The sequence below is a fragment of the Gadus chalcogrammus genome, chromosome 3, assembly GCF_026213295.1.
Source record: "Gadus chalcogrammus isolate NIFS_2021 chromosome 3, NIFS_Gcha_1.0, whole genome shotgun sequence".
Classification (NCBI taxonomy): Eukaryota; Metazoa; Chordata; class Actinopteri; order Gadiformes; family Gadidae; genus Gadus; species Gadus chalcogrammus.
In genome coordinates, this window is record NC_079414.1 from 21,023,780 (window position 1) to 21,045,682 (window position 21,903).

Genomic DNA, 21,903 nt, shown 5'->3' on the forward strand with positions numbered 1-21,903 from the left:
TATATCCGAGATTATTTAATCTAACTCGATCTAAACTCTATCATGCACCCAAATACGGCGGCGTTTGGGTTTCCTACCTCAGACTCGCGTTGAACTATTTTTGTGACACACAATGATCAAGCGTTATGCGCGTTTCTTAACGCGAGTAACGCGTGCAGTGTGGCCGTAGCATCAGGGTTATGTTAGTGTCAGGACTAGTGTTAGTGTGAGTGTCAGGGTAATGTTAGTGTCAGGGTTATGTTAGTGTCAGGGTTAGTGTGAGTGTCAGGGTTATGTTAGTGTCAGGGTTATGTTAGTGTCAGGGTTAGTGTGAGTGTCAGGGTTATGTTAGTGTCAGGGTAATGTTAGTGTCAGGGTTATGTTAGTGTCAGGACTAGTGTTAGTGTCAGGGTTATTTTAGTGTCAGGGTTAGTGTGAGTGTCAGGGTTATGTTAGTGTCAGGGTAATGTTAGTGTCAGGGTAATGTTAGTGTCAGGGTAATGTTAGTGTCAGGGTTATGTTAGTGTGAGTGTCAGGCTTATGTTAGTGTCAGGGTTATGTTAGTGTGAGTGTCAGGGTTATGTTATTGTCAGGGTTATGTTAATGTCAGGGTGATGTTATTGTCAGGGTTATGACCGTGTCAGGGTTAGCGTTAGATAATGTGTTATAGTGTTTGTGTTGGTTAATGTGCGTTAGGGTTATGTTAGTGTCAGGATTATTTTTAGGGTTAAGGAGCTGTTTCTCTGGCATCCTCGCTTCACAGCCTGTGCATAGATACACACATAATTCACAGTGTATACTGCAATATACCACCATTTATTTAGTGGTGAGGGGAAAATAATTGTACGTATGAAAGACTACCTTTAAATTATTGTGTTCTCTCCATTCAATCCCATAGTGTCAGTGGTTGAAGTGAATGCTTGGCTATGCTTAAGATAAGAGATTCTACCCTTGGAGGGAGCATGTGACCATCCTCTTGTATATAACAGAAGCATTTCTCATTAAGACATCTTTATTTTTATCTTGCAAAGCAAATTGTAAACCTGCTGTGTTGGCTCTGCCTGTTTATATTCGCATGATAAAACAGACTTCACCACTGAGTCAGCTCTGACCTAAAGAGGCTTCACTACTGAGTCAGCTCAGACCTAAAGAGGCTTCACCACTGAGTCAGCTCTGACCTGAACAGGCTTCACCACTGAGTCAGCTCTGACCTAAAGAGGCTTCACTACTGAGTCAGCTCTGACCTGAACAGGCTTCACCACTGAGTCCGCTCTGACCCAAAGAGGCTTCACTACTGAGTCAGCTCTGAACTGAACAGACTTCACCACTGAGTCCGCTCTGAACTGAACAGGCTTCACCACTGAGTCCGCCCTGAACTGAACAGGCTTCACCACTGAGTCCGCCCTGAACTGAACAGGCTTCACCACTGAGTCCGCCCTGAACTGAACAGGCTTCACCACTGAGTCCGCTCTGAACTGAACAGGCTTCACCACTGAGTCCGCTCTGACCCAAAGAGGCTTTCCGACTGAGTCAGCTCTGAACTGAACAGACTTCACCACTGAGTCAGCTCTGACCTGAAGAGGCTTCACTTCTGAGTCAGCTCTGACCTGAACAGGCTTCACCACTGAGTCCGATATGTGATGGATTGCTGCTCTTGTGGCCGATGTAGTTGGTGACTCTTGATTGTCAAGTAAAGTACTGGTCCTGTGGAAATCTGTGTCTTCACTTGTTCTCTCCCACTCTTCCGCCCTACTGTAAAATTATCTATAAATCATCATTTTCAGACCAGAATGACCTATTTATCCAGTCCCATCAGAATCCAATGAAGGAATATTGAAGTGAGATTTTAAACGTGAAGATGACAACATTATTAGTTATACACCCTGTCTGGTAGTTATGGTTACAACATTACAGATTGTACACTCTGTGGTGGTCATGGTTACAACATTACAGATTTTACACCCTGTGTGGTGGTCATGGTTACAACATTACGGATTGACATGACCTGTGTGGTTGTCATGTCAATTCATATTAAGGGGTATTTAATCATTCAGCATTACGTTTATCCAAAGCCACTGACATACAATCACCATTTCATTATAGGGTTACAACTCTAACCCTAATCTCTATGTAAGGATAAACAACGACAGGGTGTCTCGTAACTGAAAACAATGTAATAAACAAAAAAATATCTTAAACATGAATCAAATTGGCTGCTGTTTTTTGTTGACAGCTGCTTTTAAAAATACAATTCTACAGTGCTACTAGCTTGTTGTTTTTGCTTTTCAATTAAACATCTGGTCCCTAGTAGGCCTACAGTAGTATTAGACCGTTGTTGTAGTGCATTGATTCAGCGATTATTATACAATGTATTGCACAGCATTTGAATGTTATTGACAATCAGAATCAAGTATTCAACTATATTATAGTATAAATCATTGTAAAGTTAGAACCCTAACCCCGATCATCATGACAAGGTTAACCCTATAATGATGGGGTGAGGGTAAGGGCTGTAATTACAACCCTAACCCCGATCACTACATCATCAGTTACAGCCCTAACCCGATCACTACATTATAGGGTAACAACCCTAACCCCGATCACAACATCATTATAGGGTTACAAGCCAAACCCCCATCACTACATCATTATAGGGTTACAAGCCAAACCCCGATCACTACATCATCATAGGGCTACAAGCCAAACCCCGATCACTACATCATCATAGGGTAACACCCCTAACCCCGATCAATACATCATTATAGGGTTACAACCCTAAGCCTGTTGGATCGGCTATGTGGGCCAAGCGAGGACTCTGACAGCAACGCATCAGCCTAGAAATCCAAAGTGAGGTGCCACAGTACAACCGACTGCTCGCTAACTCTCCAATACATACAGCATGGGATGCCCTCTGTTCAATTCTGTGTCCTACAAAGCAACTCCAACTGGTCCGCCAGACAGAGGGAACAAGCAGAGACCGGATGGATCACCCGTTTAGGTACCCTAACCCCTGGGAGTCTGAATAAGCCACTGTGATAGAGCCATATGGACTTCCAATCTACTTCCATTTGGGACCAAACTTTAGGAACAAGGACTTCTGGCAGCTCTGGCATGGCATTGGTGAGTGCAGTGTTCCACCGTTCTGGTAAGCTTTGTTAATTCAAAACACATAACCCTATAGGAGTACCCAGACAATGCATTCAAAAGATGTAGTCACCTTTTGAAATAACAACAGCAGACGTCCGTTGACCAAATGCTTTTCCTTTTATTAGTGAATCCTTTCTTTGATGCTGGTGAGTCATATGTTCCGATATCTGCAGCTCGACCCAGGGATGAATGATGATGACCACTTAGCCTTTAATGAGACGAACGCCGAATACAGCTGGAAGGAGATAAGTTGAGGACCTTTGTCGCCCCCTACGGATCATGTGGGGAGGTGTCATGGTCATACCTAGACCGAGGCCTAGGTGGCGACCGAGGTCCACATGTGCAATGGTACTACGGTTCAGTATAGTTGTGTCCAAGAACCTCGGCTTCGCGTCATTTAATATGGCAACGTATGGAGTGTTGTCGTGTTTGGACACATTTCCAACACACATGAACCCTTTTGACGTTCTTATCAATAAGTCACAGTTTCAATATGCCTTCCCGGAATACACAGATGTGCATTCCGGTTCTGTGACTGTCCTGTTCACCGTGGGACAGCAGAAGAATCGCAGTAAATCCAGACTTTTACTTTGTGCACATCCAACAGTGGATGACAGCCCTGGACCAGAAGACCGAAACAAACCGATCATCCTGCTGGTGTCCCGGCTCTTTCTCAGACATCACGACCTACAGCATAAATCGGCGGGGGCGGTTCGGTTGTTCCCAACCTCTTTCTTGAGTAAAGTGGTGATCGGAGCAAAGTCTAAACACAGTTTTAAATGGGCCAGCTCGGCTAATTTCTCCACTGGGCTGCAGGTTCTTGCGTCGGATGGACAGACACTATTGGCCCGGGAAGGGGACAAACTGTTGCTGCCATACCATCCTCTTTTCGGAGACAACTGGGCTCAGGTCCAACAGCTCCTCCTGGACCTGGTGGTGTTGTCGTGTAGCCCGGTGAGACAGGGCAGGATCACGGCCAGCTCATGCATCGTGGTGTCGGACCTCTCGGAGCCTCCAGGTTGCCTCTCCCCGGCCAAACCTCGGACCAAACTGTTTGTCTCAGACTTTGCTCATTTCTCCAACAGCCTGTACAGGAGCAGCTCGTTGCTGGCCAACAAGAAGGCTCTGACCTCTGGGTTCTCCGGGTTTCTGCAGGCCTTGGAGGGCAGAGTTGACGTCCGAGTAGCCAATTTATTGCCTCTGCTAAAAGACACAGATTTTCGGGGACAGGATTTGGATAGTACTGTTCTTGTGAGCAAGAATTTGCTTATGAAACTTGGGCTGTTTAATCACGAATGGGTGGTGCTGTCTGAGCTGAAACCACAAAACAGTATTGATGTGTCTCTCCCCCGTGGAGGTCGCCTAGCCTCCCTGCTGGCTATGGATCTCACGCCTTTAAGTCTGGAGCTCCACTTGAATGACACTAGTGGTTTAATTTCCACGACTCACTGGTTCAATCTGTCAGGGGGGGAGACGGTCCCCACGGCCAACAGGACCCTGAGGATAAAGGTGAGCCGTTCACTTTAAAAGCTGGTTTAACTTGTTGATGTTTACATAATGCTTATGTTTGAACTCCAGGGCCGGCCCTAGCCTTTTGGGGGCCCTAGGGGGCATCATCATGTGCCACATCTCAGGTCCACAACATGAACCTGCCTTGCAAACTTGACCCCTGTCAAAAATCACTTATGACGTTATCATTTTTTTGTATGAATGTATTGCTATTGATGAGATATGTTTATAAAGAATAATTTTCTGTACATCTAATGGCCTTTGGAATTAATCAATTCAGACAGGTATGTACTTCTAGAGCAGGGGTCACCAACCTTTTTGAACCTGAGAGCTACTTCATGGGTACTGAGTCATATGAAGGGCACCCAGTTTGATACACTCTTCTGAAATAACAAATTTGCTCAGTTTGCCTTTAGTTATATAATAATAAAATGTCTGGTGTTGAACCCTGCAGTGATTAACTTTATGGTGTCTTACTCTATGGCGTCTAACTCTAAGGTGATTCATTCTGTGGTGTTGAACTCTACAGTGATTAACTCTACGTGATCATTGCATGATGTTTAACTTTAACAGAGATGGAATGACTCCAGTGTGATCCGGGGGTCTCCGAGCTTCTGTCTCTCAGCCTCCCCTCACTTCGCCAGCAAGCTGCACGTTGAACCGGTCCGCTCCCCACAATACGATGCTCACCACTGCTACGATCGCATGCTAGCTCACCACTTCAACACACCTAGGTAGGTCTGCTATGATGGCATGTTAGCTAACCACTTCACCACAGCTAGGCAGGTCTGCTATGAAAGCATGGTAGCTCACCACTTCACCAGAGCTAGGCAGGTCTGCTATGATTTCATGCTAGCTAACGACTTCACCACAGCTAGGCAGGTCTGCTATGATGTCATGCTAGCTAACCACTTCACCACAGCTAGGCAGGTCTGCTATGAATGCATGCTAGCTCACCACTTCACCACAGCTAGGCAGGTCTGCTATGAATGCATGCTAGCTCACCACTTCACCACAGCTAGGTAGGTCTGCTATGAAAGCATGCTAGCGCACCACTTCAACCCAGCTATCCTCTGTGACGTAATGTCAATATTGCTCATTATTATGATTTCTGGACTTGTTTTCAGGCTGGTGTCAGCGGGAGATGTCCTGGCGATCTCAGATGAAAACTATACAGGAGAGGTGGAGAGCATTTCACATCAGAGGTAAGAAATATACAAAACCACTTTTGTGGAAGAATAAATATGTCGTCAAACCGTTTAAGGTAGAGCTTATGGTACAGTTTATAAAACTACAACAGAAAGATGGGTCGCTGTGGATAACTTTCTTTTTTTTTTAGGGATAGTTATTATATTGAGTAGGTAATGGCTATAGCTGAGGCCCTGCTTGGTATCTCTTCCAGGGGGGTGGTGCTGTACTTCAAGGTGACTAAGGTGTTTGGTCCTGGCGATGGAGAGGAGGAGCAAACAGGACTTTACCTCGCTGACAAGCACCATACTTCACTCTACACGGTGAAACCCCAAGTCCTACTGTTTCAAATTAAGACGAGCGCCATAACACTTTTGAACAGTACAGCCTTAAAGTGATAATAGTTCTACTGTATACAATTTAACTTTTGAACAGTAGAGCTTTAAATGTTAAATGTTCTACTGTTAAAAAGTCCTGGTCTATTGTTGAGTTTGTAGTATAAACTGAGCTGATATTGTTAGGCATGTAGGTCACGTGGCCCGTGTAAAGCTCTGACGGTTGGTTCTCGTGTCTTCCTGCAGGGCGGCGCCACCGGCAGCCTGGTACCGTTCTGCAGCGTTGGGAGCTCGTTGTGGTCCAGTGTTTCTCCCGCAGGACTCACCGGCAGTGTGGACCACATCACCAGCATCATTACACCACACTTCAACAACAGGTTAGCCAACAATACCACCACCAATATTAGCACCAATAGTAGCATAAATACCACTTATCTTACCACTAATACGACCACCAATCTTACCACCAATAGTCCCACCCAATCCATACTACCAATACTCCCACAAATATGACCATCATAGTGCCAATTATAATCCCAATATTACCACCAATAGTTCCAATACTACTACCAAAACAAACATCAATACTACCCCCAATATCCTCCTTTTTACCGAGCAATTATCTTAACATCTTTGTAAAAAAAAAAAGCACCAATGGCGTAAATAGTAGGAGCACAATTCTAACACTACAACCAACACCAATGCTGCCACCCAAACATCCACAAATATTACTACCATAATACAAATTCTATGACCAATATGACTACCAATAGTTCCAATGCTACCAATTATCTTACCACTAATACGACCTCTAATAAGGCCAATTCAAAAAATGCTACCACCAATTCCACAAATTGTACCTTGAATACTTCCACCAATTGTACCACAACTACTACTACTGCTACAACTAGTAAGACCATTAATGATCCCACTACTACCACCAGTAATGATACCACTACTACTACAACTACCCCCAGTACTGATACCACTCCTACTACCACCTCCTTACTCTCACCACCATAACCACTGGGTCCTAGAAGCGGTGTGGCTCTGGGGCGATGTAACATCCTTCTCCAGGGAGCAAGAGGATGTGGAAAGATGACATCTGCTAGAGCCGCCTGCAGACGACTCCACCTTCAGCTGTTTGAGGTACTGACTAAACCTGGTTGCAGTACTACTAACTATACCTAGTTAAGATGCTTATAACTATATCTGGTTAAGATGCTATTAACTGTACCTGGTTAAGATGTAACTAACTACCTGGTTAAGATGCTATTAACTGTACCTGGTTAAGATGCTACTAACTGTACCTGGTTAAGATGCTACTAACTGTACCTGGTTAAGATGCTAAAAACCTCACCTGGTTAAGGTTTTTGAACTACCGTTAAGGTACTAATAACTACCTGGTTGAGGGTTTCTAACTACCTAGTTGAAGAACAACTAACTATAACTAGTTATGGTTCAACTAGCTATAATGGTTAAGGTTTACTAACTTTACCTTGTGAGGATGCTACTTACTATACCTGGTTGTGGTTCTACTACCTATAACGGATAAGGTATTCTAATCTCACCTGGTGATGATACTACTAACTTAACCTGGTAAATCAGGGTTCCAACGCGTCCTTTCCCGTTTCCGGACATGGAAAAGGACATGACTCCATGTCCTGAACATGACATGGAAAAAAATAACACTATAGACCATTTCTCATGTAGTTCATGTCTATGTTCAGTCACCCACTAAGAGTTACACAATTGACTGCCAAGGTAATGGCAGACAAAACACTTCTGTGTTTATGCTTAGCCCTAAGCAGGTCATTGTAGCTGTCACTCTAACCCTTACTGCCATGCCGTTCTATTTTTCTGGCATACATTTTTTTTTCGGGGTGATTAACCGATTAGCAAAACTGGGTATTCCGGAATATTCTTGACCGATATTCTGCTTCAACGTCTAGGGTAATAATACGACTCCCTGATTGGTTCCCAGCTCTCATTGATTAAAAAACAAAGCATTTGTCATGCTGCTCTTTCAATAGAGATTAGGGGCCTACTGTTCAGACTGTGAGGACGGAAAGGTTCTAGAAAATGTCCTTGAATATACCTGGAAAATGACAAGCTCAAAAGAGTGGGAACACTGTACTAACTATACCTTGTTAAGGTACTACTATAACTATGACTAGTAGGCATGTAATGCATCACTGATGATTATTGGCCCCCGATATGAATGTTTATGGTGTGAGGGCATTTACGTTACGTATTACGTATTATGTATCGGTCAGGACAACTAGCTGAGTCTCTACTATTTATTATAAGTGTCTTTCTGTTTTCTACCTTCCAAAATCTCATTTACCTTCCAAAAAGTATCTCGTACATATCATGTATAGGTGTGTATGTGGGATGAGGCTACACATCATGTATTGGTGTGTATGTGGGGTGAGGCTACACATCATGTGTTGGTGTGTATGCGGGGTGAGGCTACACATCATGTATTGGTTGTGTATGCGGGGTGACGCTACACATCATGTATTGGTGTGTATGTGGGGTAAGGCTACACATCATGTATTGGTGTGTATGTGGGGTGAGGCTACACATCATGTATTGGTTGTGTATGCGGGGTGACGCTACACATCATGTGCGTGTGGGACGATGCTAACTATCATTGGTCTCCAGGTCCAGTGTGTTAGTGTGTGTGGGGACACGACGGCTGCTTGTGAGGTGAAGATGAAGAGCGTGTTCAAGAAGGCCGAGTCTCTCCAGCCCTGCGCACTTCTGCTGAGGAACCTGCAGTTCCTCGGCCCGCCAAGAGGGGGTGGTGATGAGGACAGCAGGGTGCAGGCTGCCCTCTACCAGCTGCTTACCAGCTGCTCTACCAGGTAACTATTGTGTAATATATCCTCTACCAGCTGCTTATAAGTTGCTATACCAGGTAACCATATATGATCAATTACGTTAAATAATCGATGAGACATATTGGTTTGAGAGACATTTCATATCATTGGTACAGGCCTCCTTAATATATTTAGGCTATGTAAAAATACATACAGAACACAGTTATATCTCACATTGTTGCTATCATGATTTATCTCTTCTATTTGGCGAAGTGTGTGTGTGTGTGTGTGTGTGTGTGTGTGTGTGTGTGTGTGTGTGTGTGTGTGTGTGTGTGTGTGTGTGTGTGTGTGTGTGTGTGTGTGTGTGTGTTTGCACGTTGTTTATCATAATATATTCTGTCAATCAGGACCATATCTTTCCCTTGCGCTAGAGTTGTCGTCATAGCAACAGTAAGCCGACATCGGGAGGTTTCTGCAGACGTCATGGCAGCGTTTGTCCACCAGGTGTCGATAGAGAGCCCTAATGAGGAACAGAGAGGAGCCATGTTGGCTAGCCTCACCCTGGGGCTTCCTCTGGGAAGGGACGTTAGCCTTGAGTACCTGGCAAAGCACACCTCTGTAAGTTTACAACACACTCTCAGAACGCCTCTCAAGTACACCTCTAACTTTGCAACATAGTCATAGAGCGCGATTAAGTTAACAACACACTCTTAGAAACGCCTCTCAAAGCACACCTCTAAGTTAACAACACACTCGTAGAACGCCGAGCCTGTTGTCTATAATGTGTTTAGGTGTGTATGTAACGTGTTGAATAGTGTGTATAATGTGTGTATATTATGTGTACATCATTTGTATAACGTGTTGCATGTGTTTCTACCCAGGGTTTGGTTCTTGGAGATTTGAGCTCTCTGCTGGCTGAAGCAGGGAGGGCAGCCACCACAAGACTTCTGCATAGCTGGTAGGGGACATACACATACGATATATGAACATCATTAGCCTATGTTATATGAACATTAGCCTAGGTTAAAAGGAAACCGTTAGAAGTTATTATAATGATAATAAATACGTATATCCTGAGATATTACATTATATACTATATGCATTGAGACGAGTATTAACAAATAATAAATAAATGGGTAAATCACGCTTAGTGTAAGGGTTAGTTGGGGTAAGTAAAGCCTAGAGTAAGGGTTAGTCGGGGTGAGTCATGCCTGGACTTAGGGTTAGTGTGGGTTAGTCATGCCTAGGCTAAGGGTTAGTGTGGGTTAGTCATGCCTAGACTAAGGGTTAGAGTGGGTTGGTTGTGCCTAGGCTAAGGGTTAGTCTGGGTGAGTGTGTGTTAGCCGTGCCTAGGCTAAGGGTTAGTCTGGGTTGGTCGTGCCTAGGCTAAGGGTTAGTCTGGGTTAGGCGTGCCTAGGCTAAGGGTTAGTCTGGGTGAGTGGGTTAGTCGTGCCTAGGCTAAGGGTTAGTGTGGGTTAGTCATGCCTAGACTAAGGGTTAGTCTGGGTTAGGCGTGCCTAGGCTAAGGGTTAGTCTGGGTGAGTGGGTTAGTCGTGCCTAGGCTAAGGGTTAGTGTGGGTTAGTCATGCCTAGGCTAAGGGTTAGTCTGGGTTAGTCATGTCTAGACTAAGGGTTAGTCTGGGTTGGTCGTGCCTAGGCTAAGGGTTAGTCTGGGTGAGTCTGGGTTGGTCGTGCCTAGGCTAAGGGTTAGTCTGGGTTAGTCGTGCCTAGGCTAAGGGTCAGTCTGGGTGCGCGGGGGGAGTCATGCTGTGGTGTGTGCAGTGCTGGCCAGTGGGAGGTGGACCTCTGCTCCAGCGGGGTGAGCCTGGAGCTCCAGGACGTGACCTCGGCCCTGGAGAGGCTGCAGGGCTGCAGGGCCAGAGCTGTCGGTGCCCCCAAGGTAGCCCGCCCATCGGTCCTACTGAGACCCTTCATAGCTGATGTCTTTACTCGGTCTAATTACATATTTATTCTACTAATGTTTATAGCCGATATGTTTTCGTTCTAGCTTTATTTGTAGGCAATATTTGTGTTGATTATTCATCTTTAGAATCCTTCAATATGAGTGGTGTCACACCAGGATCGTCACTGGGGATGGGGTTAGTGTTTGAGAGTAATAGAGTCATTCTCAATAACTGCAATAATTCAATACAGTTTTTCTATAATAGTGTGTGTATAGTGTATTAACTATGCAAAGGCGTGCATAGTTATAGCTGCGTGTTGATGGTTAAGGCCTGCTACATGGCACAGGGACTCGGTATCAAACCGACGTGGTAACCCTTGACAACCTATGGTGAGAAGCGACATAACAACACTCGTTACACTATAACATATGGGTACGATTACTCTGTAACGTCAAGGTTTAGCTCAACGTTACATCTCCCTACCCTGCTAACCGCCGTAACCTCAAGGTCCTGGGACGGTTGCCACAGTGACCATACAGTCCCTCCAGAAAAATGCTGATGATTGTTGCGGCCAAAAATCCTTGATTATGCGGCACGTTTTCTTAAAAAATGCGGTGAAATATACGGCATATTTATGCAATTTTATGCGATGAAATTGCGGGAACTTGCAAAAATTGCGGGAACTTGCAGTCATTTCCGCAACGAAAATGCGGGGATTATGAAATCATGCAAGCCCCGCATATTTTGCGCGGAAATCTGCAATTTATGTGGTGAAATTGCGGCATATTTGAAAAAATGCGTCCCCTGCATGAATATGCAGACTTTGTCTGATTATACGTTGAATTATGCGATCGCATAATCGCGGTTTCTGGAGGGACTGACCATAGTGTCATGTGATGTACAGTGATGACCATAGTGTGTGTGTGTGTGTGTGTGTGTGTGTGTGTGTCCAGATCCCCAGTGTGCGGTGGCAGGAGGTGGGCGGCCTGCAGGACGTGAAGCAGGAGATCCTGAACACGGTGCAGCTGCCCCTGCAGCGGCCAGAGCTGCTCTCCCTAGGCCTGCACCGGGTGGGCCTCCTGCTCTACGGACCCCCCGGCACCGGCAAGACCCTGCTGGCCAAGGCCGTAGCCACCGAGTGCTCCATGACCTTCCTCAGGTGAACACGCACTGACCCCAGTTCACCTGACCCGAGCCCAACTGACCTGAGCCCAACTGACCCGAGCCCAACTGACCCGAGCCCAACTGACCCGAGCCCAACTGACCCGAGCCCAACTGACCCGAGCCCAACTGACCTGAGCCCAACCGACCTGAGCCCCACTGACCTGAGCCCAACCTGAGCCCCTCATTATATTTAACACAGAACTAGACCTAATCACCAACCCCGGTACGGGACTAGCAGGCTGTCTGGCCTGCCTTTTTATCTTTATTATGCTTATGGTCCCTTCTTCTTATTCAATTGAATAAGACTTATTATCTAGCGACGTGTGCCAGAGTAAACAATCTAACACTCTTTATCTGTCTGTGTTGCTGTTTCTGTCTCTGTGTGTCCGTCTTCCTGACTCTATGTATGTCTGTCTGTCTGTCTGTCTGTGTCTCTGACTCTATGACTCTGTTTGTCTGTCACTGGGTCTCTCTGTGTCTATGTCTCTGTCTTTCTGTGTCTCTGTGTCTCTGGCTGTGTCTCTGTGTGTCTGTCTGTGTCTCTGTCTGTGTCTCTGTCTGTGTAGTGTTAAAGGCCCTGAACTCATCAACATGTTTGTTGGGCAGAGTGAGGAGAACATCAGAGAAGGTGTGCTATTTACTTACTTACACCTTTAAATATACTCAGAACATAATTCTATTACAATTATATTATTATTAATAATTGTAATGTTTGGGCTAAGGTTTAGGGGATTTGGGATTAGGTATTACGGTTAGGGGTCTTGAGGTTAGGTATAAGGGTTAGGGGACTTTGGGATGGTTTTAAGGTAAGGGGATTTTGTGTTGGGTATAAGGGATCGGGGACCTGGGGTTAGGTATAAGGGTGAGGGGACGTGGGATTAGGTATTAAGGTAAGGGGATTTAGGGTTAGGTATTAAGGTAAGGGGTTAAGTATGACGGTTAGGGGACTTTGGGTTAGGTATTAAGGTGAGGAGTAAGTGGTTAAGTATTACGCTTAAGGGACTTTGGGTAGGTATTATGGTGAGGGGTTAAGTATTACGGTTAGGGGACTTGGGTTTAGGTATTAATGTTTGTGTTAGGGGGCGTGGGGTAAGGTGTTAAGTTGAGGGGTAAGGTGTTAAGGTGAGGGGTAAGGTGTTAAGGTGAGGGGTAATGTGTTAAGGTGAGGGGTAAGGGGACTGGGGTTAAGTCTTCCACATATTTGTGTTCTAGTGTTCTCCAGAGCCAGGACAGCTGCTCCCTGCGTGGTGTTCTTTGATGAACTGGACTCTCTGGCCCCCAGCAGGGGGCGCAGTGGAGACTCTGGAGGAGTCATGGACAGGTACGCTCTCTCCATAGATCCCTCTATCTCTGGATATATACGTAAATCGGCCTACCTGACCCTCTATGTGTCTAGCTTTCTCTATATCTATCTAGCTTTGCCATATCTATCGCTGTCTATGCCAAATACCTGTTACAGGTGTGTGTGTGTGTGTGTGTGTGTGTGTGTGTGTGTGTGTGTGTGTGTGTGTGTGTGTGTGTGTGTGTGGGCGTGTGCATGTGTTACAGGGTGGTCTCCCAGTTGCTGGCCGAGCTGGATGCTCTTCATTCGAGCAGGGGGGTCTTTGTGATCGGGGCCACAAATCGTCCGGACCTGTTGGACCAGGCTTTGCTTCGTCCTGGCAGGTGAACCCTGACCCCTAACCCCTATAACCTTAACCCCAGAGTTGTACCCCTAACTCTTATAACCTTAACCCCAGAGATGTACCCCTAACACCAGACTTGAACCCCTATCCCCTATAACCTTAACCCCGGAGTTGTACCCCTAACCCCATAGTTATACCCCTTACGCTTATCTTAACCCCTAAGTGGTACCCCTAACCCCAGAGTTATACCCCTTACGCTTATCTTAACCCCAAAGTGGTACCCCTAGCCCCAGAATTGTACCCCTAACCGCAGAGTTGTACCCCTAACTTTAACCCCAGAGTTATACCCTTTACCCTTATCTTAACCCCAAAGTGGTACCCCTAACCCCAGAGTTGTACCCCTAACCCCAGAGTTGTACCCCTAACTTTAACCCCAGAGTTGTGCCCCTTACCCTAAGAAATAAAAAAACTCAGATTTTAAAGCAGAATATGTTTATTCTCCAGGTTTGACAAGCTGGTCTATGTTGGAATCAACTCAGACAGAGAGTCTAAACTCCAGGTCCTCAAGGCGATCACTGCAAAGTAAGTCTCAAGAAATCTGAAAACAACCGACCACAGAAAAGCGCTTTCTGTGGAATGTTCAATTGGATATGACCCTGACAACTTTTAGGGTCAGGGTTAAACTACTTTTAGTAGTCAGGGTCCCTACAGCTAAACCCTACAGCCACCCTACAGCTTACAGCCTATGACTGTATTTGAATTAATGAACCCTCAGTTTTTAGGACATTGTAAATCCACCATGCAAAACTTAACGTGGACCCTGAAGTCATACAGGTGTGTCTCACTCCACTCTTCCAAGATAGCACAAAAAAAGTGTCATGTGTGGATGACTTAATCCAGACTTGGTTACCTATGTGGCTGATTATTGTTTGTCAGGTTCCACTTGGACCCTGATGTTAGTTTGGAGGTGGTGGTGGATGGATGTCCAAGCCAGCTGAGCGGGGCAGACCTCTATGCGCTCTGCTCTGAAGCCATGACTGCAGCCGTCAGAAGGAAGATCTTGCTCATCACCGACGGTACGCCTGGAACCTCAACACCGTAGGGATCTAACAAATCGCTTATTTTAAAAGTTGAGAGTAAAATAATTCTCTTTCCCAGGGCTGGACACGGAAGACTCCCCACTTGTGCTGTCCTCAGAGGACTTCACCATGGCTCTGAAGGACCTCCAGCCATCTGTTTCTGAGCAGGAGCTTCTCAAGTACCAAAACATTCAGCAGCAACTCACTGCCAAATGAACCCTCCCAATAACGTCCCACAGCATTCAGGTGAACGGGGAAGAGCTGTCGACCTACTAGTCAGCGGATACCAGTCTAGCCTGACTTATCCATCATATCATGTAGTATATTCCATCATATAATGCAGTATACTCCATCATAACGTGCAGTGTACTCTATCATATCATGTAGTATGTTCAATCATATAATGTAGTATACCCCATCATATCGCGCAGTATACTCCATCATATCGCGCAGTATACTCCATCATATCATGCAGTATACTCTATCATATAATGCAGCATACTGCATTATATATAGTCCTGCTATCCTTCAGGGATCATTTTCTTCATTCACACCGTTTAAAAATGTCAATAGAAATGCAAATCTAATTTATGCAATCTAATTTATGCAAAGTATGAATGTGTTTTGAATCTTGTAAACCTAATGTAAGTAATTATTAAATAATATTATTAATAAAATCTCTGTATGCGCAACACCACACTATGGGGATAAACTCATGAACCACAATCAAAGTTTTAATGTTTAAAGTTTCAGACACAGCAAATTAATCACTAGACATCCAGTTTACTTCACAGTGGAAATGATTAAAGGGTAAGCCTATCCCTAACCCTATTTAAGGGTCTGGTACCATATATCATCCCTAACCCTATCGATGCTACACTGCAAGAAAGGGTCCTTTCATTGGTGGGAGACATCCTGTGACTTGATCACATTGGTGCGGAGCTCATCTGACCACACAGGTTTTGCTATAGAAGACAGAGGAAATAAGGACAGTACTCGTATCAATACATCAGGTTACACAGCCAGACACACACCATGTTTCTCTACACTAAATATTCTGTACAGCATCAGTGGACCATGTTTAAATCTTCAAATATCAGTTTCCTAAAGTTAAAGGCCCTCTGTATTAAGATTGCTTGATGTGCTATCAGGAGACTGGATACCTTTTCAGTCCTTTGAGATGCCATGGAAGCAGATTAGCTATCGTGAGACTGCTCAATGAAGAGCATGTCAACGTGTTACGACAGAAGAGTTATGTATTCTGTCTCTCGAAAGATTGCCCTTATTATAGGTAAATATCTCAAATATTTTTTACGTCACACTTTTCAACCAAGTGCCTCATTTAGAATAAGATTTAGCATGCTGTTCAACATAGTACCAAGGATGTTTTCGTCAAAATGTCCACTCTTCTCAGCAACATCTTAGCTTGTGTCAGATTTGATCAATCAAACGGTTTTCATAGATTAGAACTGTTTTAGAAGTGGGGTTTCCATTGGTTGCCTTTTATCAGCATTGACACAGTGTGTCGGCATTCTGCTTGGGGAAGGTGGTATAAAACAAACATCTTAGGTCAACCAAAGATGGTATATGCTGGGATGATGCACAGGCCACACTAACTAGAGTCCAGTGAGAACAAGAGCAGAGATTTCGTCCAGTGAGTCGGGCTCCTGGCTCCTGGCTGCCAGGGGTCCATGAAGAACATCTGGAGTCCCCCAGGAGGATACCTTCTCCTGAAGCCTCAGGTGAAATGGGCCATGCGGCTGCAGGTTCTGGAACAAAAGGACATTTAGTGCCAAGGATTGGTGTTATTGCACCACTAGGTTGTATACAAGAAGCACACTTAATGTACCTGAGTTACGTTCCATTACCTAAACCTAACCTCCCTTCCAGGACTCATATTAACCACCTGTGTGGCCTTGGTTACCAACCCTAACCCTAACCTCCCATCCAGGACAAAGGACTCATATTAACCACCTGCGTGGCCTTGGTTACCAACCCTAACCCTAACCTCCCCTCCATGACTCAGGACTGATATTAACCACCTGCGTGGCCTTGGTTGCCAACCCTAACCCTAACCTCCCCTCCATGACACAGGACTCATATTTACCGCTTACGTGGCCTTGGCTACTTTTGTTCTCTTCATCCTTTTCCTCCGCATCAGGGTCACCTGAGGCCGCTTCAGCCCAGCGATCAGCAGCAGCAGGCGGGGGCGCGACTTGGTGAGCCAGCTCCTGAGAAGAGTGCCCTTAGGAAACCTGCAAGAGATGTACTATTACAGTAGACACACCTGCTGCAGTACTGACACGTGTAATACAGAACTGACACGTGCAATACAGTACTTGAACATCTATTACAGTACTGACACATCTGCAGTACTGACACGTCTACATTACTGACACATCTACCACAGTACTGACACATCTACAGTACTGACACATCTGCCGTACTGACACATCTACTACAGTGCTGACACATCTACGACAGTACTGAAACATTTACTACAGTACTGACACATCTACTACAGTACTGAAACATCTACTACAGTACTGACACATCTACAGTACTGAAACATCTACTACAGTGCTGACATATTTACTACAGGACTGACTGATCTGCTACAGGACTGACTCATCTGCTACAATACTGAGAAAAACTCTACAGTACTAACACAAAACTTGCACGATATACAATACTACTACAGTACTAAACATATACAGTAAAGACACAAATTCAATACAATTTCAAACCATTTTGAAGGACTTTGTGCATTTTTCTAGTATAATCTGTGTATTTAGATTTTTATGAAAGAAATTAGATAATAAAAGCTGCTACCAATCTTTTGGGGGGTTGAATGTCAGTCCTGCGTTTTTGCCAACTGTCACCTATTTAGTTATTTCTTATTACACAAAATAAAGCAGAAAGCAGCAGAAAACCCTTAAGAACTTCTTCCCACTTCCCCGATGGTAGCCTCAATGTGTTAAAATAGTGGAGTGGCTCTTTAACAACAGTCATCAGATTATATCAGTCAGATTAACCACACAAGCATCATAATATGACTGTCAGATTGACCACACAGGCATTATATTATAACTGTCAGATTAACCACACAGTCATCAGAATATAACTGTCAGAATAACCACACAGGCATCACATTATGATGGTCGGATTAACACATTAATCAAATAACAAAAATCAACAGATTAACAAATCATCAGAATAAAAAGGTGATCTTGAAGATTTTTGTTTTGTTGTCTTTGGCGACACCTATGGCAATAAAATTAAATTTCTTCCTGAGATGCAAACAGTGTCGCCACCCACACTGAATCCGTGACATTCATAATACTGCATAAGTGGGCGTTAGGCTCCATCACCGTTGTGTAACCTCTGTTGGCGCTAGATAGTGACTAAAGATACCTACATTTACATATAAATCCTTGAGATCCCTCTTTAACAACACAGTGATCTGGTTAACAACTCGGTCATCTAAGAAGATGTCATCAGATTAACAACACAATTATCACATTGATTATAAACAATGTCCTGTTAGACCAACATTCATTGGTCCGTGGCTACTGACTACATTTCATATTTAGTTAATGCTATGATAGACATGGTTAACTACGAATAACAACCAGCAGTGATGAAGATCAATAATAATGATCAACTAATAAGGATTGCCATTAAAGCTGTCACTCTTTCGTTCCCTGTGAATACAGCCGGAAAATACCTGAAAATGAACCCAGTGCTCCTACACCTAACACATCTACAGTAAGAAGAACGGCCAATTGTTTGACTTTCTGCTGTTCTTGCACACCTCGACCAGCCAGAGAGAAATCTAGCAATGTTTAGATGTTGACGGGCATTGTGGGGCCGTATCCCCTCATGCTCAACGTAGCGCAGCAGCATTGTTGAGCCCTAGCCCCTTGTGCTAAATGTAGCACAGCAGCATTGATGAGCCTTAGCCCCTCATGCTACATGTAGCACAGCAGCATTGTTGAGCCTTAGCCCCTCATGCTACATGTAGCACAGCAGCATTGGTGGCTATTCCTTAGGCTCATGTCATTCTCTCTGGTGTCGCACATCCCTATCCACTCAAAGACTTCTGTAATCTCTGACCCCCAACCTCACTTCCTGAAGGAACTGTCTAACCCTTTACCCTTAACATTACCCTTAAACTCTTAAAACAAACTTATACTGCTAAACCCTTAAAAAAATAAAATAACCTGTTATACCCTTATACACTCCCACATTTAAACTATTTATACAAAACACAACAACCATTAAACTCTTTACACTAAGCACTACTACCCTTAAACTCTTTTATCTTAAACACTACTACTACCTTAAACTGTTTACAGGAGACACCAGTACCATTAAACGACAAAATCTGTCTGGGTTATCAAACATCTGTTAAACATCTGTTACCAATAGAATTATTCAGAAACCTTGCCTAGTACCGATATGCTTAAGGGCATTAAGTATGCGTTCCCCAGCCTCAATTGTAAACAACGGCAAATCAACTTTTGGAATCAATTTGTGTCGGTCGGTACGGAGTTAGTGGACTTAATAACAGTAAATCGCCAGACAAGTACTTAACAGAATGTCTACACAGTGCTCTATTGCTATTGTTTACATCGGTGGCACGCCACTAAAGGCTCTTGCAGAATGGGTACATGGTTTTGTTAACTATATATGTAACAGATGTAGTACAATGGTTTGATCCCCCGGACTGGTATTGTAACCCTAACCCATTGTCCTTAAAACTCTTTACACTGAACACTAACCCTTAAACTCTTTACACCAAACACTAACCATTGAACTCTTTACACTTAACATTACCCTTCAACTCTTAACACCAAACACTATAACCCTTAAACTCTTTACCCTTAACTGTGTTGGTACTGGAAGGGAACAGTAACTTTAACAAATTCGTTTTTTGTCCCTCCTTTCAGTAAGCAATGGAAATGTCAGACAATAAACATCAAGTAAACTAATATACGTATATATAAATAGAAACCTCTTGCTGCAATACAATCAACATTAATTTACCCACAGAAACTTGCCTTAAATACATCAGGAGTCTTCACTGACGTTCTGAAATACAGTTCATATTTTACTTTCCAAAAATCTAACAATAAGTCCCAATGAAGTGGAGAAAATCCATCGCATCCCTCTACGCTTCATTCAGTCAAATCCAGCCAAGCTCTAACGCTTCTACTTCTGCACACGGAACACACAAATTACTTCTTACCAATTGACCCCACACATTTGTTAGCTTATGCCCTGCCGTGGAAGCACAGGCACATATATCAGCTGGCGAGTGTTTCCTGAGCCACCAGAAGCTTCAGTGCGGATCACATAATAGGAGGGTTGGTGACTCAGCACTTCTCACTGCAAACAAAAAACACCAGCCAATCCCGGCCTTTACCTGTTGCCACGACACTCAAAACAACTCAGTGATGACTGTGGAGCTTGACAGCATAGACCTGGCAATCAATCAATGAAAAGCTTCTTTAATAATTAATCATTAGATAACTTATTATCAAACGGACAATCATCTTCTGTCGGGAGGCCTGGGGGAAGGAGGGAATATGTGGTGACCCGAACCATGGCTAAGGTGAGTTACCTCCACCTTATAGCAGACAGATGTGGTTCTGCAGTACCAGTGTGCTCTGTAGAGGGCAATGTGGCAGCACAACTTCCTTTATGGCAGACAGATGTGGTTCTGCAGCACCAGTGTGCTCTGTAGAGACCGCTGTGGCACCAGTTTGTTCTACTAGTCTGTAGTAGCCAGGGTCCTCCTCTTGAGGAATGAGGTATGAGGAAGTAGAGAAGATGAGGAGCTAGTGAACATGATGAACTAGTGAACATGAGGAAATAGTGAACATGAGGAGCTAGTGAACATGAGGAACTAGTGAACATGAGGAGAGGAGTGAGCATGAGCAGCTAGTGAGGATGAGGAGCTAGTGAACATGAGGAGCTAATGAACATGAGGAGCTAATGAACATGAGGACATAGTGAACATGTCGAACTAGTGAAAATGAGGACCTAGTGAGGATGAGGAGCTAGTGAACATGAGGAAATAGTGAACATGAGGAGCTAGTGAGGATGAGGAGCTAGTGAGGATGAGGAGCTAGTGAACATGAGGAGCTAGTGAGGATCAGAAGCTAGTGAGGATGAGGAGCTAGTGAGGATGAGAAGCTAGTGAACATGAGGAAATAGTGAACATGAGGAGCTAGTGAGGATGAGGAGCTAGTGAACATGAGGAGCTAGTGAGGATCAGAAGCTAGTGAACATGAGGAGCTAGTGAACATGAAGGGCTAGTGAGGATGAGGAGCTAGTGAACATGAAGAGCTAGTGAGGATGAGGAGCTAGAGAGGATGAGAAGCTAGTGAACATGAGGAGCTAGTGAACATGAGGAGCTAGTGAACATGAGGAGCTAGTGAGGATGAGAAGTTAGTGAACATGAGGAGCTAGTGAACATGAGGAGCTAGTGAGGATGAGGAGCTAGTGAACACGAGGAGCTGGTGAACACGAGGAGCTAGTGAACATGAAGAGCTAGTGAGGATGAGGAGCAAGAGAGGATGAGAAGCTAGTGAACATGAGGAGCTAGTGAGGATGAGGAGCTAGTGAACACGAGGAGCTGGTGAACACGAGGAGCTAGTGAGGATGAGGAGCTAGTGAACATGATGAGCTAGTGAACATGAGGAGCTAGAGAGGATGAAGAGCTCCACTAATTTACCCCCACAGTAGAATTTTAAGACCTTCATTCATTATTATATTTATTTACATACATTGTGGCAATCACAGCTGTGTTCCGAGTTGCCTAAAAGGATCCTGGGATACTACTAGCGGTTAGGACTTATAGCGACCCCCTGGGTCTGGTTCACTGCTGACATTCTGTGTGTGGTTGATGGGGGGGGGGGGATTTTGCAGGACCGGAAACCGTCACAGAGGCAGTCATGTCCATGGGTTCATGTGTGTCTTGTTGTTCTTTGTATGTGGTAATTAAGGCGACCTTCGTGTCGTGCGGTGTATGGGGCACAAGAGTTGTAACTAACCAATACCCTGGCCTCTCGTCTTGTCATTCCCTTGCTGCTCGCCATAATATGTTTATATATATATATATATGTGTGTGTATATACATA

General features: G+C 44.4%; 1 protein-coding gene across 3 annotated transcripts; it reads left to right on the forward strand.

Annotated features, from left to right (window-relative positions):
• Positions 1-3,481: 3,481 nt before the first annotated feature.
• On the forward strand, positions 3,482-16,661 carry pex6 (peroxisomal biogenesis factor 6). 3 transcript variants are annotated; one of them, XM_056586636.1, is made up of 18 exons: positions 3,482-4,635; positions 5,209-5,369; positions 5,763-5,840; positions 6,038-6,146; positions 6,405-6,535; positions 7,199-7,307; positions 8,826-9,028; positions 9,415-9,601; positions 9,865-9,935; positions 10,191-10,205; positions 10,766-10,883; positions 11,841-12,046; positions 12,618-12,679; positions 13,264-13,372; positions 13,600-13,716; positions 14,181-14,258; positions 14,613-14,752; positions 14,835-16,661. In XM_056586636.1, the coding sequence occupies exons 1-18, from the start codon at positions 3,529-3,531 to the stop codon at positions 14,969-14,971; spliced, it is 3,138 nt and encodes a 1,045-aa protein (XP_056442611.1). In that variant the 5' UTR covers positions 3,482-3,528; the 3' UTR covers positions 14,972-16,661. The 3 variants fall into 3 exon arrangements, with proteins under 3 accessions (XP_056442611.1, XP_056442610.1, XP_056442613.1); XM_056586635.1 differs by having other exon boundaries at positions 3,483-4,635; positions 7,196-7,307; positions 14,835-16,660; XM_056586638.1 differs by lacking the exon at positions 10,191-10,205 and having other exon boundaries at positions 3,483-4,635; positions 7,196-7,307; positions 9,865-9,941; positions 14,835-16,660.
• The last annotated feature ends 5,242 nt before the right edge of the window (positions 16,662-21,903 follow it).